Source organism: Hyaena hyaena, unplaced genomic scaffold, assembly GCF_003009895.1.
Source record: "Hyaena hyaena isolate Hyena2069 unplaced genomic scaffold, ASM300989v1 scaffold_174, whole genome shotgun sequence".
Lineage (NCBI taxonomy): Eukaryota > Metazoa > Chordata > Mammalia > Carnivora > Hyaenidae > Hyaena > Hyaena hyaena.
Window position 1 is genome coordinate 2270752 of NW_024080806.1, and position 14577 is coordinate 2285328.

Genomic DNA, 14577 nt, shown 5'->3' on the forward strand with positions numbered 1-14577 from the left:
GTGTCTGTTCATGTCTTCTGCCCGTTTCTTCACTGGGTTTTTTGTTTTTCGGGTGTGGAGTTTGGTGAGTTCCTTATAGATTCTGGATATTAACCCTTTATCTGATATGTCATTTGTAACTATCTTTTCCCATTCCGTTGGTTGCCTATTAGTTTTATGGATTGTTTCCTTTGCCGTGCCCAAAAATCCTTTCTACATCCTTAAAAACTCCTTTGTGCCAGTGCCACAAATCTGTTGTCCACATTTTCTTTCCCGTTCCCATGACCAAGCTTTGACCTGGCTCTTCCGAAGCTTTCTAATGGTATGGCTGATGTGAACATTTAGGACACTCTTCAGTAGAATAACACTTGCTATGAGCAAAGCCACAAAGAAAAGGGTCAACATCCATTCTCCCTTCTCTTGGTAATGACCAACTTTTCTTTCAGGTCTTACTATTCTGTCCACTCCAAGCAACTCATGAGGGACATTGATTCTACTCTTGGTTCTAGAGGTAGGGTACATGGCTCAGGCCAAGGGAATAAGTGTCATCTTATGTCCTGTGGCCACGGTGCAGATGTGAGGCCTCATTTGAACCACTGAAGCCAGAGAAGCCCTTGGCTTCTTTTCTTGCCCCCCTCAGATGGGCTGGAGCTGCATAATTTCCTTTCCCATGTGGAAGGCTAGAGCAGGTCAGAGTTGGGTATTTCTGTTCCCTCTGGTGGGTTAGGTTCTAGTAAAACCCAAGATAGTTGGGAGAATATTTTCTCTTGAGGACAGGCCTTGGTGAGGTATTTCAAAATGGCTCCTTTCTTCCTCCCCTGCCAAAAGCAGGTTGATCTCAGGTTGATCTTCAACCTGAGAACCTCGGATGCCTTCTGGAGGTAAAACTCATGAAAGGGCAGGGCTCCGGGAACTTGTCCACACTGGTCCTTCAATTTGGCACCAGCCCAATATCTGCTCTTGGCCTTTTGTTCCAGGTACACTGATTCACTATGCCTGCCTCGCTCCTCAATTTGGGAGCAGAGGTTTGGCCAGATGTCAGCTGTCTGATGAATCTAAGAAGAGTTGTTGATTTTCACCTTGTTCAGGGCTTTTCTTTTTGGTAGGAGGGGAGCAATGGCTTCCAAGTTCCTTCTATGTCTGTCTATGACTGGAAACTGGAAACCATAATGCTTACTTTCTTTCTTTTTTTTTTTTTTTAATTTATTTTTGAGGAAGAGATAGAGACTGCATGAGCAGGGAAGGATCAGAGCGACATGGAGATACAGAATCTGAAGCAGGCTCCAGGCTCTAGCTAGCTGTCAGCACAGAGCCTGATGCAGGGCTCGAACCCACGAACTGTGAGATCATAACCTGAGCCGAAGTCGGACATTAACCGACTAAGCCACCCAGGTGCCCCAACGATTACTTTTAAATAAGAATACATCTGTGCTTTAGGGATGCCTGGGTGCGTCAGTTGGTTAAATGTCCGACTCTTGATTTCAGCTCAGGTTGTGATCTCATGGTTTGGGAGTTGGAGCCTTGCACTGGGCTCTGTGCTGACTGCTTGGGATTCTCTCTCCCTCTCTCTCTCCCTGACCCTCCCCCACCTGTGCTCTTCCCCCCTCCCCCAAAAAGAGACCACTTTCATGCTTTAAAGCCAAGTTATTTGAAAATTATAAGCCAACAACACAACTGATGCAAAGAACTATCACTGCACATGATCAATAAGTCAGAAAACCTACAAGTTATATTGATTATGATGGGCCCATTTTGGGGGCCATCAAACACAGCTCCTATATGAAAAGTACTGACAGCAATTTATAATTTAGCTGAGAGAATGCCAGTCAAACACTGGAACCAACCCAAGATGGTTCTAGTAACTTAGAATGCTCCCAGCATTCTTCCTGGGAGCAATGCACATTTCACATTCTCAGTAGAATACTAAGAGTCTTCAGGAAACTTCAGTCATGTATTAATTTTAGTTTAAAAAATTCAGGGTCTCATAAATAACTCACTTAATAGAATATTAGAAAGTAAATCACCATAAAAACTTCAGGTAGACCCTGGCCCTCTATTGTGAGCTGAGGACTGTTCTTTGAGAATCATGAATGGAACCAGCTAGAAGAAAATATTCTGGTCTCAGGATCTCTTTTTTTGTTTGTTTGTTTCTTTTAATTGAGGTGAATGAAATTCACGTAACCATAGAAAGTGTACACATGAGTGTCTTTTAGCGTATTCACAGATTGTTGAGTACAACATTAGCTAATCACTCTCTCCAACCACAGTTAACCCCTGACTTGGTACTTTCTGTCACCCTGGTACTTTCTGTTGCCCTGATCTGCCTACTTTGTCTGGATATATTACATAAAAGAGCCATACAACACGTGACCTTTTGTGTCAGGCTTCTTTCATGTAGCATAATGTCTCTTTTTTTGTTGTTAAAGTTTATTGTATTTATTTTGAGAGACAGAGAGACAGCGTGAGTGGGGGAGGGGCTGAGAGAGAGGGAGAGAGACAGAATCCCAAGCAGGCTCTGCAATGTCAGTGCAAAGCCCAATGCAGGACTCGATCCCACGAACCGTGAGATCATGACCTGAGCTGAAATCAAGAGTCAGATGCTCAACTGACTCAGCCACCTCGGTGCCTCTTACTGCAATGTTTCTGAAGCTCACTGACACTGTACCATGGATCAATACTCTATTCCTTTTTATGGCTGAGTAACACTGCAGTGTATGGATAGACCACAGTTTGCTTATCCATTTATTATTCATGGGCACTTGGGTTGTTTTCAACTCTTGGCTATTTGGCTACCATGCTATTATAGTCATGTACAAATTTCTGTGTGGACATAGGTTTTCATCTCTTGTGGGTATCCGCCAAGGAGTGGAATTGCTGGGTCAATGTGGTCACAGTATGTTAAAAGTTTTGAGGAACTACCGACCTTTTCCCACAGTGGCCACATCATTTTACATTTCTGCCAGCCAAATACAAGGATTCCTACTTCTCCACATCCTTGTTGACATTTGTTATTTTCCTTCTTGCTTATTAAGCAACAAGTCTTATTAAGACTCATCTTAATGGGTCTGATGTGGTATCTCAGTGTGGTTTTGATTTGCATTTCTGGAATGACCAATGATGACACACTGGTTAATTATTTGTCAGGACCTCTGTATGTTATTAAAAACTATTGAGGATCCCCCAAACTTTAATCTGTGTAGTTAGAGCTCGTGATACCATATTTAGACACTAAAACCGAGAAATTTAAAAAATATTATTTATTAGTTCTCTTATAAACAATAGTAATAAGTTCATTATATGTTAACATCAGACCAATGACATCATCACGTATCATGTAGTTTCTGGAAAACTCCACCATGCACTTCTCAGAGAATGAGGGTGAAAAAGGTAAATAACATCTTAATTATTATTAAAAAAAATTTGATCTCCTAGATCTCCCTCCCCCAAATGAATAATGATAATTCAATTTTACTGAGGATAAATAACACTAAACATTTTTTTCTTTGTTTTTTTTTTTTTTTTTTTCTGGTCTGAGATTTCTCTCAATTCAGAAAACATGTACTTGGGAGACAGGGGGATGTGAACACCGGAATCTGGATTGTACTTGGTTAGTCACAGAAAGGGCAGAAAATGGTTCTTTAATCCGGGAATGGACCTGCTGCCACCTGCCCATGTTTTTAAATAACACTTTTTATGGCCTTTCAGAAACGGAAGCTGGCTGCTTTTAACCTTTCACGAATCTCCTTACACGCGTGATTTTTGAGAGCGGGTGGGCATGGAGACGTATAACCCAGTGGTTCTCAAAGTGAGGTCCCCGGACCAGCAGCGGCAGCATCACCTGGAACTTGTCAGAAGAGGAATACCCGGGCCCGGCCCCAGAACTGCGGCTCAGAACCCCTGACATGGGCCTTGGGGTCCAATGACCTCCAGGTGATTCCGATTTGCTGACCGTCTTGCTAACACTCTGAGGATGACTGGGGTGGCCTTTCCCGCGTTACATGCCGTCAGTGTCATCTCCCTATCTGATCCCCACTTCCCTCTTCTTTCCTTCCGTCCATAAACGTCGAACGTTTTAATCCCTTGTCAGCATTTTTATGGTGCTGATTTGGAAACGTAGACATCCACACAGTATGCGCCTGTCTCTACACATCACATTCATGCGGGCCAAACTCAGAGACTCATTTATAGCAATCCCACAGAAACTAACTCTTCAAGGGGCGTATTAGTAATATACACGTAGAGCTTTTTCACGGATACAGTTCATTACTTGGCACTTAGTTTACCCTTCTTTTCCCAGCTCACCTCCAGTAAAATCCCTTTAAATACTGAAGCTCTGTGACCCCAAGGGTTGGTTGCTCTCTGCCGGTGTTACCCAAAGGTTACTCGGCCACGGCTTCTGTTTAGAAATTCACAACTGAAGTTCCATGGAAAGAGGCTAGTTTAGAGAACGGAGCAAAGGACAAAGGGATTCAGAGTTACCAATTCAGAGTTCTTGGAAGGTGTTCATGATGGAATGTGACCAGGAGAATGGGCTAGTCAGCCAGAAGCTGGGAAAGGGATCTGCATCAATCAGTGGAGAGTCCAATTACACAGGGTAGGGAGTGTGTGTGTGTGTGTGTGTGTGTGTGTGTGTGTGCGCGCGCGCGCGCGTGTGTCTATTTACATACGATGCTAGGGCTTTCCTTGGGATTTCTAAACTGGGAGGTTAGGATGAAATGAACATGAAGCTGCTTTTCTTTGTCCTGTATGTGGTGTGGAGAGAGTCCCCTGCTGTCCCAGCTTTAATGATCACGTAGACGTGAAGATAAGACCTGGAGTTCTGGTTGGCCCCCCCTACTCCTCCGTGGCCTTGGAGTTGCTGCTCAGAAGCAGGTCGCGTTCAGTCATTGACACTAGAGTGCTGGCTTTGGTAATGAGGTGCCTGGGGCTCTGGCACGTGACTTCCGAGCTTTCCGAAACCCAAGAGCTCTCACGGGAGACGCGACCTGGGTGTGTTCGACTTGGATTTTGCTTGTGCTCCACGACTTCTGTGAGCTGTTCTTGGCTTCTTCCCACTCCTGGCATTCTAGATTGTTCTTCTACTCTTCCTCCTGTGCGAGACAGCGAAGTCACAGTCACAGGTGCAATACTGTGCCAAGAAAAATGTGACCCCCTCCCTGCACCGCCGTGTACGAGCATTCAACAGGAGCCCCCGTCGACCTGCTAACTTAAAATCCCTGCTCCAGATCGCTTTCCCATCCCACATCTCAGATCCTGAAATCCGGCCCAAGGCCTCTCCAAGCCTCTGGGAGCCCTGACACTGCCCGGAGGTCCTTACAGCAGGATAGTTCAATCATTGTTTGCTGAGCGGGTCTGAGAAAGAGACTGAGGGAGTTCTTCCACTTCCTTCCTTCCAGTAACGGGTGTGGAGGCCGAGCGGGTCTCAGGGAATGCACTCCAGGATGGGCTCTGCTTTCCTGCTGACCCCCAAGCGTGTCCTGCTCTTTGCATTTCGTCCTGGTGTATAGTGGCCAAGGGGTCTCCCTGTCACACTCGAAAACCTGGGGTCAACCTTGGACCATCTGTCTTCCTTAACCCTCATTTCCAACCAGCTGGCAAATCCTGCTAATTTGACCCCCTTATGTATTATTTCTTGATTCTTTTTCTCTTTTTAATGTGTGCCCACTGACCTAGCTCATGTTCACCTTGTCTCTCGTGTGGACTTGTCCCATCATAACATAATCAAGCTGCCACCATGATTACTTGGTCCCTTAAATCTAGCCTTTGTTGTAGACAGAGGCCAATGCTCCCATTTGTCCCATAGGTAAAGCTACTGTGTCTCTCTGTTGGCCCCAGGAGAGGGTCCGAGCCCCTCAGGCTGACCTGGCCATCCATGACGTGGTCACTGTCCATCTGTACAGCACCACGGTCACGACTGCCCACACACCCCACGTCCTGGTGTTCAGAACTGCTCTACTTCTCCCGGACACGGTCGTCGCCTTTCACCTCACCTTACCTGTCTCCTGGCTCCCCCTGCCTGGCAGCCATCTCCTGCCCTTCTTAATCTGGCCGTAGGCACCATCAACTCTAAAAGCCTTGCTGGGACCCCCATGTAGGGTTAAGTGTCCTTTGTCTTTGTTCCCATAACATCTTTAAGAAATTGTATTTGAAATCTGGATTTCCCCCCTCTTCTCTACTAGTCTGTGAGCTCCTATTTGTATTCACCCTCGGGCCCCTAGGAAGTGCTTGGCACACAGAAGATATTCCCATAATAGTTTTTTTTTTTTTAATTTAGATAGGATTGACATGTAACATTGTGTAAGTTTACAGTGCACAGACATGTTTGTATATTTTTAATATATTGTATTTATATATTGCAACATGATGACCACCATAGCCTTAGAAACACCTCTCTCATGTCCCATAATTAGCATTTCTTTTCTGCAGTGAGAACATTTAAGATCTAGCCTCTAAGCAACTTTGAAGCATATAATACAGGATTCTTGACTGTAATCTCCATGCTGTGCGTTTGATCCCCAGAACTTACTCATCTTCTCACTGCAAGTTTGTGCCCTTTGACCAATATCTACATAAGAGATATTCTATAATATTTTTTGAACTATACAGAGGACAGTAGGTGCAGAAAAGGGATAATAATAGTAACAAACTGTGCAAAGTGATTTTCATGAATTGAAAACTCCTAGTTTCTAGCCAGCATTGCACTATAATATATTTCCATCTGAGGATGGAAATGTTTTGCATCCATGTGATCCAATAAAGTAGCCACATTAAACACAAACATTTGACATGTGGCTAGTGTAACTGATGAACTGAATTCTTAATCTTATTTATTTTATTTATGTCTAAACTTAAGTATGCACATACGGCTAGTGGCTACTATATAGGACAGTATGGTCCTAGACTTTCCCCAGCCTTTACTGAGTCCACAGGAACATCGGATTACTTCCTACCTTGTTCAGAGCTCCCATGGGGCATGGATGTGGGAACGGTGTGCTGGCGAATGATTAATACCCAGCTCTCTGAAAAACTGGCCTATCTCCATGGTGTAAATATTCCCACCACGCCCAGCTTCGAGCTACCAATGTGACATAACTGAACACACAGTTGGGAAGAGAGGTGCAGTAACACACCATCATATTGCGTAATTCCTCAAAACAGTCCCAATAGGCACAAATAACTCTGAGAACAAATAAACTAGTAAAATAATTAGAAAGTGGTTAACTATGAGTCCTTATTAACTTTGTTTTTAATATAACTGACTCAGTTATGTTTATGTACTCACTTTCTGATAATGGCTACATTTAAAGATAGTTCACAGAACTCCTGAAAATGTAGCTTCTGGCTGTCAGGAGCCAATGTAAGCCAGATCTTGCTCATCTCTGGCTCCTAGTAATTAATCCAAAAAAATAGTCAAATGTAGGATTTCATGTGGCCACAAGAGGGCGCCCTCGGATGACATAGATTCTAGGAATGATTTTTTTTTTTTTTTTTGCTCTAACTCTGGCAGGAGGCTCCGTTTGAGAAATGAGTTTGGGTCTCCTGGAAAACTAATTCTGGGAGAGCTTGTGGGAATTCATACAGATTCAGGCCGTTTGTTATTTTACAACATAAATTCCAAACCTTTACCATTCCCAAATAGCGTCATCCCTTTGTGTCTGAAGGCTTTTAACCCTCAAGGTCGTAAATCCTCAAGTTCCTTGTTAGGTTATTAAGTCTTGGCGGCACAGGGAGGGGAGGATCTAATGCGTGTCGAGTTCCTACAATGTACTGGCTACTTGACATGTTCATCCCACATAAGCCTAAAATAATGCCTTTGGAATCAGCTAATACCATAGAGAAGTTGCTAGATGGCCAGGTACGTGACCAACTCCCAATATCATAACCCTCAGGGACTTGCCCTCTGTATCGCAGTAATCTGCACTTTTTATTTTTTATTTTATTTATTTTTCTGAAATAGTTTATTGTCAAGTTGGTTTCCATATAACACCCAGTGCTCATCCTCACAAGTGCCCTCCTCCATGCCCATCCCCCCTCCCCCGACCCCTCAGTTTGTTCTCAGCATTCAGAGTCTCTCTTGGTTTGCCTCTCTCCCTCTCCCCAACTATTTTTCCCCTTCTTCTCCCTCACGGTCCTCCGTTACCTTCCTCATAATCCACCTATACGTGCAAACATATGTTATCTGTCCTTCTCTGCCTGACTTATTTCGCTCAGCATAACACCCTCAAGGTCCATCCACTTTGCTACACGTGGCCAGATTGCATTGTTTCTCATTGCCATGGAGTATTCCATGGTATAGATAAACCACATCTTCTTGATCCATTCGTCCGTTGATGGACACTTAGGCTCTTTCCATGTTTTGGCTATTGTGGAGAGTGCTGCTGTGAACACTGGGGTACATGCGCCCCTATGCGTCAGCACTCCTGTATCCCTTGGGTAAATTCCTAGCAGTGCTATCGCTGGGTCCTAGGGGAGTTCTAGTGTTAGTTTCCTGAGGAACCTCCACACTGTTTTCCAGAGGGCCTGTACCAGTTTACATTCCCACCAACAGTGGAGGAGGGTGCCCGTTTCTCCACATCCTCGCCAGCATCTAGAGTTCTCTGATTTGCTCATTTTAGCCACTCTGACTGGCGTGAGGCGGTATCTCAGTGTGGTTTTGATTTGTATTTCCCTGATGAGGAGTGACATGATGCTGGGCATCGTTTTATGTGTCTGTTGGCCATCTGGATGTCCTCTTCTGTTCATGTCTTCTGCCCATTCTTCACTGGATTATTTGTTTTCGGGTGTGGAGTTTGGTGAGTTCCTTATAGATTTTGGATACTAGCCCTTTATCTGATAGGTCATTTGCAACTATCTTTTCCCATTCCGTGGGTTGCCTATTAGTTTTATGGATTGTTTCCTTTGCTGTGCAGAAGCTTTTTATCTTGATGAGGTCCCAGTAGTTCATTATTGCTCTTGATTCTTTTGCTTTTGGGGATGTGTCAAGTAAGAAGTTGCTGTGGTTGAGGTCAAGGAGGTTTTTTCCTGCTTTCTCTTCCAGGGTTTTGATGGTTTCCTGTCTCAGATTCAGGTCCTATATCCATTTTGAGTTTATTTTGGTGTATGGTGTGAGAAAGTGATCTAGTTTCATTCTTCTGCATGTTGCTGTCCAGTTCTCCCAACACCATCTGTTAAAAAGGCTGTCTTTTTTCCATTGGATACTCTTTCCTGCTTTGTCAGAGATTAGTTGGCCATGCATTTGTGGGTCCAATTCTGAGTTCTCTATTCTATTCCATTGGTCTATGTGTCTGTTTTTGTGCCAATACAATACTGTCTTGATGATGACAGCTTTGTAGTAGAGGCTAAAGTCAGGGATTGTGATGCCTCCCGTTTTGGTTTTCTTCTTCAATATTACTTTGGCTATTTGGGGTCTTTTGTGATTCCATACAAATTTTAGGATAGTTCTAGTTTTGAGAAGTATGCTGGTGCAATTTTGACTGGGATTGCATTGAATGTGTAGATTACCTTGGGTAGTAATGACATTTTAACTATATTTATTCTTCCGACTCATGAGCATGGAATGTTTTTCCATTTCTTTGTGCCTTCTTCAATCTCCTTCATAAGTTTTCTATAGTTTTCATCATACAGATCTCTTACATCTTTGATTAGGTTTATTCCTAGGTATTTTATGTTTCTACGTGCAATTGTGAATGGGATCAATTTCTTGATTTCTCTTTCTGTTCTTCACTATTGGTGTATAAAAATGCAACTGATTTCTGTACGTTGATTTTGTACCCTACAACTTTGCTGAACTCATGGATCAGTTCTAGTAGGCTTCTGGTGGAGTCTGTTGGGTTTTCTGTGTAGAATATCATGTCATCTGCAAAAAGTGAAAGTTTGACTTCCTCTTTGCCAATTCTGATGCCTTTGATTTCCTTTTGTTGTCTGATGGCTGATGCTAGGACTTCCAGCACTATGTTAAACAACAGTGGTGAGAGTGGACATCCCTGTCGTGTTCCTGATCTCAGGGGGAAAGCTCTCAGTTTTTCCCTGTTGAGGATGATGTTAGCTGAGGGCTTCTCATAGATGGCTTTTATGATGTTTAAGTAAGTTCTTTCTATCCCTACTTTCTCAAGGGTATTTATTAAGAAGGGATGCTGTGTCTTGTCAAATGCTTTTTCTGCATCTATCAACAGGATCATATGGTTTTTCTCTTTTGTTGATGTGATGTATCACATTGATTGATTTGCAAATATTGAACCAGCCCTGTAACCCAGGGATGAATCCCACTTGATCATGGTGGATATACTTTTTATGTGCTGTTGGATTCGATTTGCAAGGATCTTGTTGAGGATTTTTGCATCCATATTCATCAAGGATATTGGGCTGTAGTTCTCTTTTTTTGCTGGGTCTCTGGCTTGGGAATTAAAGTGATGCTGGCTTTGTAAAATGAGTCTGGAAGTTTTCCTTTGATTTCTATTTTTTTTGGAATAGCTTGAGAAGAATGGGTATTAATTCTGTTTTAAATGTCTGGCAGAATTCCCCAGGGAAGCCATCTGGCCCAGGGCTCTTATTTGTTGGGAGATTTTAGATAACTGATTCGATTTCTCCACTAGTTATGGGTCTGTTCAGATTTTCTATCTCTTCCCATGTGAGTTTTGGTAGTGAGTTGATTGTGTGTTTAGAAATTTGTCCATTTCTTCTAAGTTGTCCAATTTGTTGGCATATAACTTTTCATACTATTCCCTGATAACTGCTTGTATTTCTGAGGAGTTGGTTGTGATAAGTCCATTTTCATTCATTATTTTGTCTATTTGAGTGCTTTCTCTTTTCTTTTTGAGAAGCCTGGCTAGAGGTTTGTCAATTTGTTTACTTTTTCAAAAAACCAACTCTTGGTTTCATTGATCTGTTCAACTGCTTCTTTGGTTTCTTATTGTTTATTTCTACCCTGATTTTTATTATTTCTCTTCTTCTACTGGGTTTGGAGTGCTCTTGTTGCTCTCCCTCTAGTTGCTTAAGGTGCACTGTTAGATTTTGTATTTGTGCTTTTTCTAATTTCTTGAAATAGGCCTGGAATGCAATGCACTTTCCTCTTAGAACTGTCTTTGCAGCATCCCATAGACTTTGGATTGTTGTATTTTCATTTTCATTTGTTTCCATATATTTTTAAATTTCTTCTCTAATTGCCTTATTGGCCCATTCTTTCATTAGTAGGGTGTTCTTGAGCCTCCATGTTTTTGGAGGTTTTCCACACTTCTTCCTGTGATTGATTTCAAGTTTCATAGCATTGTGATCTGAAAGTGTGCATGGTATGATCTCAGTTCTTTTATATTTATTGAGGGCTGCTTTATGACTCAGTATGTGATCTACGTTGGAGACTGTGCCACGTGCACTTGAGAAGAAAGTGAATTCCATGGCCTCAGGATGTAGAGTTCTAAATATATCTGTCACGTCCATTTGGTCCAATGTGTCATTCAAATCCATTGTTTCTTTAGTGATTTTTCTGTCTGGTTGATCTATCCATTGCTGTAAGTGGAGTACTAAAGTCCCCTGCTATTAGCACATTCTTATCCATAAGATTGTTTCTGTTTGTGATTGTTTTATTTATTTAGGTGCTCCCATATTCGGTGCATAGACATTTATAATTGTTAGCTCTTCCTGATGGATAAACCCTGTTTTATTATTATATAATGCCCTTCTTACTGTCTTTACTTTAAAGTCCAGTTTGATATGAATATGGCTACTCCAGCTTTCTTTTGACTTCCAGTAGCATGATACATATTTCTCCAACCACTTACTTTCAATCTGAAGGTGTCCTCCCGTCTAAAATGAGTTTCTCGTAGACAGCAAGTAGATGGATTTTGTTTTTTTTAAATCCATTCTGCTACCCTATGTCTTTTGATTGGGGCATTCCGCCCATTTACATTCAGTGTTATTATTGAAAAATATGGGTTTAAAGTCATCGTGTCCTTTGTGGGATTCATGCTTGTGGTGATGAATACCTTGCGTTCCTGGTACCTTGCGTTCCTTACAACATTTCCCTCAGAGAGTCCCCCTTCAGGATTTCTTGTAGGGCTGGTTTAGTGGTGACAAATTCTTTCAATTTTTGTTTATTTGGAAAGACTTTTATCTCTCCTTCTATTCTGAATGGCAGGCTTGCTGGATAGAGGATTCTTGGCTTAATTTGCACCTTTTAATTCACACGAGGAAAATCAGGAGTACATTGTGGGCCTAATGACCAGCATAACAGCAAAAGAAATCTGATGGTCTTTCTCTGCCTGGGCTAACTATAGGATCTAAGAGCGCTCTGCATTTTGGGGAGTGAATCTGTGTCTTCTTAGGCTGTTGCTGGGGAATTTATATCAAGGTTGGTTACATTACACACTGGAGGGCGGAATGCTTTAGGGATGCCCTGGGTAGTCAGGTGAGTAACAGAGTAGGTCTACACTCCACTGTCTAAAGCGAGGGAGAGACGGGCCCTTTAGTTTGTGTGTGAAATGAATTCGCTCTCTTGATCCTCGATACTGTCTGTCTAGTGCAATGGTTCTCAAGCGGGGAGCCTGGAAGAGCAGCATCAATATTACCTGGGAATTTTTTAGAAATGTCACTTTTCCAGCTCCACCTCAGACCTGATGAATCAGAAACTCGGGGGGGGGGGGGCGTGCTAGTCCATGTTTTAACAAGCCCTCCAGGAGATTCTGATTCACAAGTACACTCAAGTTCGAGAACCGCTGGCTCAGCACAGAGTTGTCCAAACTGGATGCAGGGTCACCGGGGTGGCTCAGCCCATTAAGCATCCATATCTTGATTTTGGCTCAGGTCATGACCCCAGCGTTGTGGGTTAGAGCCCTGCATCAGACTCTGCACTGACAGTGTGGAGCCTGACTGAGATTCTCTCTCTCCCTCCCCCTCGGCCCCTCTGCAGCTTGCGCTCTCTCCTCCTCTCTCAAAATAAGTAATAAACATTAAAAGAAACTAGATGCATATGTATTCATTGGATCTGAGGAGCTTTAAAATGGAGCCAGTAGCTCAGGCAGATCTGCAGAGCTGGAAAGTAGGTTTGTGGTTTCCAGGGCACGGGGGAAATGGGAATTGTGTGGTACAGCTTTCTCCTTGAGTGACGGAAATATTCTAACATGTAATGAGATACTGGTGGCATAGACACAGCATTGCTAAAACCCGCTGAATTGTGCACTTTAAGATGTTACGATGATGAATTTTATCTCAAATGGAAAAAAAAACAAAACAAAAAGCACTAATATCTGGGCCTCCCTCTTAGAGGTTCTGGGTGGAGACCAAGCACTGGTATCTGAACACGAAATCTCTCCTGGGTGTTCTAACCTGCAGCCACAGTTGAAAATTAAGGCACACATGGGTCGCATCCGGTGGAGGGGGCTCTGGTGCGAGTGTCTGCCACGGCGTAGGGGGAGCCGGGACAGGAGAGCTCAGGTGGATGTGCCCACCGGTCTCCTGTCCCAGGGATGGGGCAGAAAGGGGTCGGGCTCTAGATTCAGGTTGTGGTTCTGGCCTCTGCCCAGCAACCCTGCTCGTGTTCCCTGATCGCTTGGCCTGTAACTATTTCGAAGGTTCCGAGATGGTGGATCATGGGAACGTTCATTGGAGAAGCAGGAAGCCTGTCACACAGTAGGTGCTCAACCCACGCCAGCGCCCTTTGCTTTCCCATTTCCCTTCCCATTTCCTGCACTTTCGTTCTTGCTGATGGGCTCTGTGTAGGGATGTGGACTGGCCAGTTCTCTCTCTAGTGCCCCCTCCCCAGCTGCTGCTGGTTAGTAGGAGAATGGGGGGGTGTCTCTGCCCATGAGCGCTGCCCACACTGTGCATCCCACCTGCTAGCTGGGACAGGGGTTTCGTGACTGCACGGGACTCACCATCTCCGCTGCCAGGTGAGCAGGCTCAGAAGGAGGACACTGATCAGCAGGAGGATGCAGCCGGCCACTGTCAACAGAGAAACAATTCAGCCACGGTGCTGGGTGAGGGGGCAGAGCAGGCTGACAGTCCCCCCATGAGCAAGGGTTTCCCTAAGAGGAGAGCCTCTCCTGTCAGAATGCAGCTCCTGCGGATATGGAATCCTGGGGGGTCAGGGATCCGGCGGGAGCAGTGGGGAGCTGGGAAAGGGCATGGCACCTTGCCTCAAGGAGCCTGGCTCTTTCTGGGGGTGGGGTGAATGGACAGGCACTCTCTTCAGAAAGGTTCAGAGGTCTCAGTTAAGGAGACCATGAGTGAGGGCTACCATGGGTAAAAGAAACGTCGAAATACAAGGATAAATGATAAACACATAAGCATCTCTTGAAAGTGTTCATATTTCCCAAATGCTGCTTTCCTATGGTACTGGAGCTGTCTATCTATTTACCTACCTATGTACCTACTTACCTACCCACCTGTCTACCTGCCTACCTACCTGCTTGCTTATCTACGTACCTACCTACCTACTTACCTACCTATGTTCCTACTTACCTATCTACTTACCTACCTATCTATGTACTTATTTACCTACCTACCTGCCTGCCTAACTACCTGTCTACCTAACTACCCATCTACCTACCTACCTATCTGTCTACCTACCTACCTTCCTACCTGCTTGCTTATCACCTATCCATCCAT

At 43.9% G+C, this 14577-nt stretch overlaps 1 protein-coding gene across 1 annotated transcript in view; it reads right to left on the bottom strand.

Moving 5' to 3' along the window:
- Positions 1-4816: 4816 nt before the first annotated feature.
- The window catches only part of IL2RA (interleukin 2 receptor subunit alpha), a 57570-nt gene continuing 47809 nt past the window's right edge, over positions 4817-14577 (bottom strand). The window contains exons 7-8 of the mRNA XM_039240395.1: positions 13845-13911; positions 4817-5069 (exon numbers count right to left, since the gene is read on the bottom strand). Coding sequence (XP_039096326.1) covers positions 5045-5069; positions 13845-13911 — 92 coding nt within the window. The 3' untranslated portion in view covers positions 4817-5044. The remainder of the gene's footprint in view (positions 5070-13844; positions 13912-14577) is intronic.